We start from the raw sequence: 10,117 nt of genomic DNA on the forward strand, positions 1-10,117 counted from the left end.
CCACGGCGGCCCTGGCGGCCGTTTCGCCGGGGGGGCGAGGGGCGCGGGAGCGCAGCTCTCCCTGGCGACGGTCCCGGTTGAACCCGAGGGAAGACCGGCTTATTGTTTGAAAAAATAAAGCAACGATGTGGAAAGCTCCTTGCTGTCTTCAAAATAGTGCTTTATTCGGTGCCTGTTGCGTTCTCTCGCCTCGTTGCAAGGTGTCCTGTTTGTCTTCCGTGCAGGTGGGGAGGAGCAGTGAAAACCCTCCCTTGTTAAACTTGCACAAAAACCCGTGATCAAATTTCCCTGCCTGGGTCTCCAGACTGTTACTCCAGTCAAGCACATAGCAAATGCTTCATGGTATGGCTTGTCAGTTGTTGTGCATAAGTAGTTTTCAGTTAGTGGCTAATCATACTGGCTCCCACAGAAAATCCACGGTCTGTATGTTCTGCTGTAAGTCTCTTGAGTCTCAGCTCCCTGAAAGGCAGGCAGCGCTTCTGCTGGTGTTATGCTTGCAGCTTGGTGTTATGCTAGCGAAGAGTTGACGATCACGTGTTCTAAGAATCCAGTGCTATGCCATGGCGCGTGTGAACTGATTTTGTGGTAGGCATGTAGTCAGTGATGTAAGAGAACCAGTTTCCAAAACACCGGCTGGTAGATGTTGGGAAGATGATTGCCATCTCCTTCCTTGTGTCTGATGTTTTGTATCTAGGCACCAGCAGCTCTTCAGCTGCGAAAGGCTGTGACTGAGAATTCCAAAGTTGGTAAAGTTTGTGACAATGATATTTAATTTTAGCTTGTGTCTTATCATGCACGCCGCCATCTCCCAAATGCACACTTGTAATTCTCTTGAAAACTTGTCTGCTTTGGCTGTGTGTGGATTTGGAAGTGGGATACATAACTCTCTGCTTCTGAGGAACTCTTTTTTGGTTTGGCTATTGCTATCACCAAGTAAGTTATATACATAAACAGGGACTTTTGAGTACCTTTCATACAGGAGAAAAAAATTGCATTGCTGCATAAACCTGTGTTACTTGATGGTTTATTTGTGACATTAGTAGGGGAAAAAAAAAAAAAAAAAAAGAACTGGAAAGGCCTTGAAAACTGTGTAATTGTTCCAGATGAGTGGTATTTATTGAAGATGTAGTCAAGAGAAGACAACGTACAGGTGTTGGTGCTTCAAGCCCTGCAGCGTTTGAGGGAAGTGAGGGAGGGAGAGTGCCGAGTGTGTCCTGAACACCAAGTGTGGAAACCAGGATGTGCAAACAGACATAGCTTTCTGGGTTTTGCTGGATTGTCAGGTTTAGCGTATGTTCATTTCTCTCAATCTGTTTTATGATTATTTGATCCTTAGTTGAGTTGGATGCGCATTGTTTCATAAACTATTACGGTATGCAACAAATTGATAAGTTAAGGAGGGATATTTATGTCATATAAGGTGAATGAATGCTACTAAGAGCCAGACAACTGGAGTATAATTCTGCAGTTTTCTAACTGGAAAGGTCTTTTACCTTGACATGGTGCCTTTTTTTTTTTTCCTTTAGTTTGCAAGTCATGTGCTCTCCGAAGATTTTCCATCCAGCCTGCCCAGCAGAAGAAGATTCCAAACCGGTATTTGGGCCAGCCCAGCCCCTTCACACACCCACACCTTCTCAAACCAGGTTAGGTTCAGGCCCTGTATGAACCAGTCATTGGTATTCTTTCTTGCCTCTGTTTTGCTGAGATGTCTAGGACAGAGTATTGATTTGCTGCATCTTACAGGTGTCTGTGATTTCAGCTGTTTATGATTACCTTCATTAGGCAGTAATTATATTTAGTAGCTCATTTCCTTGTCTTGAGATGATACTGATTCCAAAAATAGGCTTCACGTGTTAGCTTTTTATCTTTTTTTCATGGGGTGCTCAGTGTCACTGACTTCAGTACTGCAGACCTTTCATGGCAGTGGCATCTTGGGAGCTCATTGTCCTGCAAATACAATACAGTTTATATTAAGGAGGAGTCCTTTGTGCAAGCTGAACTGCTAGAATGCTTCATATGTAATGTCTTGCGGGCCACAAAATAAAGGTGTCATTCAGAAAAGCAGATCAGGGAGAGACTGAGAGATGGACACCACTTGCCTAAAAAGCATGCCCCCTTCAGAAGAGCTTTCAAGCTGTGAGGAAAAGAAGAAAAAGAGACTTGTGGCTATAAAGTTAGAAGGTAGTGGTGAAAGAGGAGCTGAGGTTGTGCAGTTTTATGAGATTAATGTCTTGCGGGCCACAAAATAAAGGTGTCATTCAGAAAAGCAGATCAGGGAGAGACTTACTGAGAGATGGACACCACTTGCCTAAAAAGCATGCCCCCTTCAGAAGAGCTTTCAAGCTGTGAGGAAAAGAAGAAAAAGAGACTTGTGGCTATAAAGTTAGAAGGTAGTGGTGAAAGAGGAGCTGAGGTTGTGCAGTTTTATGAGATTAACGAAAATGAGCATGTAGGTATAAGATGACCATGACTAAACGTAAACATAATCAGAAGTAAAAATACATTCAAGAATATGTCCAGGAAAACATTCTGGTTCTCTGTGCTTTTTCCATAAATAAGAATGCAGAGAGAACAGATGAATGTATAACCATGCAGTTACATATTCAACTGTAGAATAATTCAGGTCAGAAGGGAACTCAGGAAGTTACTACGTCCACCCTCTGCTCAAAGCTGAGCTAACTTCCATATTAGATCAGGTTGCTCAGGGCACTGATTAACAGCTCACAGTAAATGAGGCTGATGCTTTAAAAGTACTCACAGCTGAAACATTGGAGATTAATTCTAGCTGCCCGTAGTAATTTTCTGTTTAATAAAGGAGTGGTGTTTCCCTTAAAATAACACAACATTGTTTTATTGCAGTTATTGTTTTAAAAAGCAAATGCCTTTAAGGCAAAGAGAATTTCAAGGCCTTGCAGTCAGAAGACAAATGGGATACCCATGTTCCACCCTACTGCAGCTTCTAAACTTCACTGGATTGTTTGTGACTGGAATGCAGCAGAGCATAGGAAATTTGGAGTATACTATTTCAGAAATGTGGGGTCAGATTACATTAAAACAGTTTCTATGTTCTCTGTAATCTCTAGATCTACCAAGTAAAACAAATTCGGTGATTTTGTTTTTTTCTTTAAGAAAAAAAAAAAGACTTAACCAAATAGGTGTTGGGGATGTATGGTGTTGAAGAGGTGTAAAGTTTGATGCAAATACAAGATGGGTGATTTTCTTAAACTCTCTTTTGTCAAGGAAAATCATTCTGGATAGAACTTCCCCCTCCTGCCCCATTCATGCAGAATCCACTTACAGTACAAGTCAAACTTCAGTTTTTATTCTAGAATTGTCACTGCGTAATACATTAAAGAGGAAGAAAAGATTATGAAATGAGAAAGTTAATGGTATGAAAATGCATTATATGTTAAAATAGGATATTAACTAAAGTACTGATTAAGGCTCGATGTATTAATTTAAATCGTAGTTAAGGAGTCTCACATTTTTAAAAATACATACGTAAGCTGCTGTTGGTTGGTCATTCAAATTCAGTCTGGTTTTGGTGAGTATCTTGATCACTGTACTTGGTATCCTTCGTGGCTGGAGCAGTTTAAAACATACTTTTATCTAAGAGATCATTTGTTTACTTAGAGGCATTAGGAATATAGTATTTAACTTTGGAAAAATCCAAATTGTTAATTATTGAGAAAAGCTACATCTGCCCTGGAGAAGATTCCTTCTCTTAATCAGAGTCTGCTGCCAGCCTGCAGTTCATGGTTTCTTTCTGCCTGGAATCTTGTGACTGGTTAGACTCTGCAACCTCTGTGTTTCTGCCTGATCTCCCGGTATCTGTAACACTCAATCCGCCCCTTATGGTTTAGAACTAGTTACTTTATTAGTTGACTTAGTGTGTATTTGAACAGACAGTCTAGCTTTATCTGAGGACATTAATGCTCAACCTCAGGAGGTAATCTTCTGTTCAATGTCCAGGTGCTATAAAACCCATCAGTTTTCAGCAGTCAAAGTCCTGTTTGTCTTGCCCCTTCCCCTTTTTTCATGTCTTTCTGAAAACACCTATCTGTTTTGGATGTTTTTTCTAAATCTACCAGGTTTTGTGATTTCTGCTTTTGCACAGAAATGCATAACAGAAAATCCGATTTTGTTAAAATAAATTTTGGTCTTTGCATGATGGAGGAGCAGATTTGAGTGAGGATGTGCTGTAGGGATAGAAGCTGAAGAGGTGCAAGAGAACGCAATGGAAAGGCTGATGAGGGACCACAACGAAGCCATGCATATGAAAAGCATCAGGGAGTAGGCAGGAATCAGGCGTGCAACTAGTAAAATATCGTGAGTGCCCTGAATTTCTCAATCCAATTTGTTTTATTATTCGTAGGAGAGGTAACCCCAGGATTGTCACAGGTGGAATATGCTCTTCGCCGACACAAACTGATGGCATTGATTCAGAAAGAAGCCCATGGCTGGGATGGATTGGACCACACAGTGATTCTGCTATCCAACCCCACGTACTACATGAGCAATGACATCCCCTACGTTTTCCACCAGGACACTAACTTCCTGTACCTCTGTGGGTTCCAGGAGCCTGACAGCATCCTGGTCCTGCAGAGCATTCCTGGCAAAGCGCTGCCCTCCCACAAATCTATACTCTTTGTGCCCCGGAGAGATCCAAGCCGAGAGTTGTGGGACGGGCCCAGATCAGGCACGGATGGGGCAATTGCTCTCACAGGAGTAGACGAAGCTTACACCATCGAGGAGTTCAGGCACTTGGTGGCCAAGCTGAAAGGTAACAGAAAAATGGAGGGGGAATGAGATGAAAAGTGGTTTGCAGGGTCTGAATGGTATGGATTTGGAAGGTGGTCTGTGGCTCCAATTCAAGACTATCATGAACTTGAGACGCAGGGAGTACAACAGTATAACAAAGGCAGTTGGAAGTTCTTGTGAGCTTCTTGAGGGTCACCAATGGAAATGTAGTTTTGAAAAGAATAGGTTTTCCTCCCCTCTGAATTTCTTGTGTACCCATGTGAATGCTAGTGTGCACATCTGTGAAATGTAAGGTACAGGATAAGCAAGAGAGCATCACAAACAGTGTTACTGTTGTAGTCGTATCTTTTTGCTGACAGAGCCAACGCCAGATGAAATATAGGAAACTTGAATGTATTTTATTCGTAATAGACTTGGAAAATGATCCACAGAGGGAGGTTGTTAGGCCCCTCACCTTTTTTAGCTACATGTTGACTGAACTCTTGAAATACAAACGTTGCTGTCCTTTAGACATGGTGTTCTGCATCTAACATCACCACGTAGCTTCATACTTGTAACCCAGAGTGAACTTAAATGTGTTATCAAATGAAGCTGAAGGTTTATGACAATATAAAAAGGGCAAGTGCTTGGAGGATTACATGAATAGATGGAGTGAATCCTGGAGTCTTAAATGCCATCTCAGATTCTAGTTACTTTGTTTCATAAAAGGATATGTTGAAAATAGAAATGTCACAAAAAGGGCTACAGGGATGATCAAAAGTATGGAGTGTGTGTGAGACACATGCTGGACAAACCTGCTCAGTTTGAAAAAGAGAAAACAGAAGGTAAGGCATGAGAGATACGTATGGTTATGGAAAGCACAGAGAGGATGAGTAGGAATGATTAGTTGCTATTTTTCATAATTTATAAACAAAGGAAACACTGAATGAAATGATCACACGGCAGGTTTTGACACCTTTTAAGTCGCAGAGTATTTGTGAAAGGTTTGGAATGTCAAAAGTCTAAATGGATTCAAAAGTTTTTTAGTTCCATGGGGAAGAGGTCCATGAAAAGAAGTTCATCACTGTTACGAAGATACAGCCTTGAAATTAAGAAACAAGAAGTGGGGAGGATGTGCTAAGGGAAATACTCTTTCATAAATGCCCAGTCTGTAAGAGGCTTTTTGTAAGCACCTGCTAATGGCTACTGTCACCAAAGTGGGAGGACCTAGGTGGACATTAGCTGTGTACTCAGCATGGCTTTTCTGCTCATTCCCATTTAAAATGCTTCTGTGGGGACAATGTGGGTGCTAACTGATGTTCTAAATAAATTTCCTCATGGGTAAATGTGTGTGTCCTCAGTAAGTTCATCTTCTCTGAATGGCTGAAATAAGCAGTTGTTCCCCGAAGATATTCTGAAGCGTAGTTGATAATGACCCTGATTCCATGTGATGGGTAAAAGGTAAATTGCCTTCCAGCATCAGGGGGGACGGGCTAAATGAGAGAATGATTCAGAACATGCACCACTGCAGTGCAATGGCTACTTAGCTTACACAAGTGCAACTTTGATACGCAAACTCTGAATGCATCTGTGCAAGATACATATATACAGTGATGACTGTAAAGCTCAATATTTGCATAGAAGTGGGGATTTGTCAAATCTGCATGCTGTGAATTGGTAATCTTCCAGATTTTGAAGAGACTGGTAGTATCATGTGATAGTGAAAGTGCCTATATGATTTGTAAATGCAGATTCAGAGAAAATTAATTTCTCAAACATGGCAACAGATCTAGTTTAGGAGGAGTGAGTTTGTTTGATATGGGGAGGACATTTCGACGTTTATTTTCCTCTGTGTCAGCTTTTGGTTTGTATTCCAGGTGAGTCAAACATTGTTTGGTATGACTTGACGAAACCAGTGCATACAGAGCTGCACTCTGACTACATGCAGTCCCTGGCTGAGATAAAAGCTCGGAACAAAAACCACATCCAGAGCATCCGACACCTAGTGCAAAACCTTCGGCTGATCAAATCTCCTGCAGAGATTGAAAGGATGAAGATAGCTGGACGGGTGACAGCAGAGGTATGAGGTCTCCAAATGAACCAGTGCATTCCTTTAAAGAAGAAAAGGGAGAGGGCTGTTGATGGGGTCATGTGTGTTGGAAGGATAACTGTGGTCTAATCTGTTATGGAACTGCTGTGTCTCAACCATCGGCTGGGCTCAGCTCCCTCCACATGACAAGGAGAAACAGGAAGACTGCTTGGGCTACCAGCTTCTCTCAGTGTAACTCCAGTGAACACAAGCCAGCAGCTGTTAGATTTTGTTTAAAAGCAGTGTCTATTCAGGAACAGGGGTAGTCACTCTTCCCAGCCTCCCTTATCCTTCCATTTTCTTTCCCATTTATCCTGTTTATTTTGAGGAAAAAGGATTTTTGTGAACACACTGCCTGTGCGTGTCTCCATATTCCCTCTTCTCCCTCAAATACCTTTTGAACTCATTGACCAATTTTAAACAAATCTGACAGACACTTCAAATGCAGTTATGTTTTTGTAAATATTATTAAAATAGAAAAGAGAGGCACAGAGAAAAGAGAGGTCCTTCTCTGAAGGAAAAGCTGCATAAGGCACTTCTGTTACACATGAGGGAATCCATAGGTGAGACAACTCGTAAAATGCCAACCCATGGGATCAGCTTCAGTCATCTAATCCCTTCTCAAAAACTAGAGTCAATCAGCCCCTAAATACAGTTGCACTGGTAAAAGAGCTTAATTGTTTCTCATCTTGACAGCACTCTGCATTTTCAGCTTTGGTTCCTGTGTTCTGGGCCAGCTGATTTTAGGCCTTCCCCAAAAAACAGCAGGTTAAAAAAAAGAACTTCCCTCAAATTCAGGTCCCTCTGTTAACTGAAAGGCCTTTCTGTTTCATAGGCTTTCACAGAGACAATGTTTGCCAGCAAATCCCCAGTGGATGAAGCCTTTCTGTATGCAAAGGTGAGTACTTCGTGGTTGGAGGTGAGATAGAAGGGATGGATGTTGTTTATCCTTCCAGAAAACTAGAAATGTCAGTTCTCTCTAATAATGCGCCTCCCACTGTAGCACATTTCTCCTTCACCCAACTCTTGTTCCTGGGACACACAGAAAAGTCAGCGTGAGGAATTCTTCAGCTGTAGTTCCCGTGCCCTTATTGAAGGAATGTAGTGGTTGTCTTATCTGCTAGTGATGGCTTTTTCTACTGTACTTAAATACAAAACCTGCTAAACAATCAGAGATCTAGTTATTCTCTTATTGTATAATACAGTTCTGCTATACAGAATTTAAGTAGTTCTAACACCTATTTGTAAAGCCTGCTTCTCCTGACTCTAGCCTCTTACTACATTGCATTACCACAGCTATCTTGAAGCAGTGTAGACACCTCTCAGTTACAAAATAAGGACTAATTGGCCTGCACATTTGGTAAGGAATTCTGTAAGAAATTGCAGTGAGATGCCTGTTTGAGAAACATCAGCAGGATTTGACCCTCTGTTATGACGTAGATGGGCCTGTGCTGGCATCGCACTGAGCAGCAGTACTGGCTTGTAAAGAAAATAATTTTAATTAAAGTGTATTTTACAGATCAGTTTTCCACTCCAGATCAGGATCGTAAAACCTACTTTACTGCATGTAGGCGTCCTGGAGTGTTCTGTCCCATGTGGTTTTGGTAATTACAGAAGAAATGTTATTAATATATTGAGGATGTAGAGGGCCTTTATAGATGTAAGTTTGTTCATTTCCATGTTGTCTTCAGCTTCATTGCTCAAGAATGGTCAAGATCTTGAGGCTTACAGTGCCTTTTTTTTATTTTCCCTCAGACATCAAGGTAGTGCATGCTTTCAAACCTTCTTAGTTCAACAGAATTATAAAAATAGATACTGCTGTAAATATGCTGGTACTTTGTTATTTTAAAAGACAACAACAAAACATGACTGTTGTCATGCTGATGTTTAGCATCTTTGAAAATTCGCAGTCGTATAGCAACTATGAGCATTACTTTATATAAGAACAAATCCTCAGCTGGATTGTCTACCTAGACTTTAGTAAAGCCTTTGAGGTTGTTTCCTACAGCATTCTCCTGAAGAAACTGGCTGCTCATGAGGGGTATGGAGCTCAAGTCTTACGAGGAGCAGCTGAGGGAACTGGGCTTGTTTAGCCAGGAGAAAAGGAGACTGAGGGGAGACCTTACTGCTCTCTACAACTGCCTGAAAGGAGGTTGTAGTGAGTTGGGTGTTGGTCTCTTCTCCCGAGTAACAAGCGATAGGGCTGAGGAAGTGGCCTCAAGTTGTGCCAGGGGAAGTTTAGATTGGGTATTATGAAAAAATTCTTCACTGAAAGGTTTATCAGGCACTGGAACGGGCGGCTGCCCAGGGAAGTGGTTGAGTGCCCATCCCTGGAGGTATTTAAAAGATACTGAAATGTGATGCTTAGGGACATGGTTTAGTGGTAGACTTGGCAATGCGAGGTTAATGGTTGGACTTGATGATCTTAAAGGTCTTTTCCAACCTAAATGATTCTATGATTTATGACAACATATTGAATGTTTGATACAGTATTGAACAGCTTGCATCAGAAAGAGCTTCCATGAGACCAGATGCAGGCTTAAAACACTCTCTTGAAAAAAAATATAGAACTATCCACTTTTCTCCAGTGTTCTTGGAAAACCTTCAAGGCTGCTTTCATTTAGTGAACTCACTTTCCAGTTTCACTTTGTGTTGATCAAATTAAGAAAATAGTTGTAGGACATGAATTATAATAGTCCCAGGTCTAATGGTCTCCTCCTCTCCGAATTGGTATTCCAGTTTGAATTCGAGTGCCGGGCTCGTGGTGCTGACATCTTGGCATACCCCCCTGTTGTGGCTGGTGGCAACAGATCAAACACTTTGCACTATGTGAAGAACAATCAGCTCATCAAGGTAAACCATATGCTGTCCAGTAACTTAAAATGCAGTGCTCTGACACCCTGTCCCCTTATTTGTCCCCTAGCTGTTCTTTGTTTTGACTGAACAGATCAAAACACTTAAATATATATTTTCAAGTGAGCAAGGGAAAGGAATCTTACCCTGGTTAGTTTTACTGTTGGTGACAGATTAACTTCACTCCGTCCAGTCTCTTTCTCTCCTCTTTGCACTTGCTGCAGTATTTTCTGAGCAGTGGAAAGACTTGCAAACAGGCTTGCAAATAACTTAATTTAGCGAGAATGTCTGCTTCTGCACAATGTGCAGCAGTGTGGGTTGCTAACCTCACAAAAGAGAGGGACTGCTGCAGCAGATAGAGTGAAGGCACTGTGGGGGGGTCTTCTACTTCCGTTGCTTGGCCTTGCTTTGCAACATAAGGTGCAGTAGTGCATT

General features: G+C 41.6%; 1 protein-coding gene across 2 annotated transcripts in view; it reads left to right on the top strand.

Moving 5' to 3' along the window:
• Positions 1-254: 254 nt before the first annotated feature.
• XPNPEP3 (X-prolyl aminopeptidase 3) overlaps positions 255-10,117 on the top strand; it is an 18,519-nt gene continuing 8,656 nt past the window's right edge. The window contains exons 1-6 of one of the 2 annotated variants that reach the window (XM_035903235.1): positions 255-342; positions 1,527-1,643; positions 4,376-4,783; positions 6,618-6,820; positions 7,665-7,727; positions 9,569-9,682. In XM_035903235.1, coding sequence (XP_035759128.1) covers positions 333-342; positions 1,527-1,643; positions 4,376-4,783; positions 6,618-6,820; positions 7,665-7,727; positions 9,569-9,682 — 915 coding nt within the window. In that variant the 5' untranslated portion in view covers positions 255-332. The remainder of the gene's footprint in view (positions 343-1,526; positions 1,644-4,375; positions 4,784-6,617; positions 6,821-7,664; positions 7,728-9,568; positions 9,683-10,117) is intronic. The other variant, XM_035903236.1, reaches the window with a different exon arrangement.

The sequence above is a fragment of the Egretta garzetta genome, unplaced genomic scaffold (genome assembly GCF_000687185.1).
Source record: "Egretta garzetta isolate BGI_Z169 unplaced genomic scaffold, ASM68718v1 scaffold51, whole genome shotgun sequence".
Lineage (NCBI taxonomy): Eukaryota > Metazoa > Chordata > Aves > Pelecaniformes > Ardeidae > Egretta > Egretta garzetta.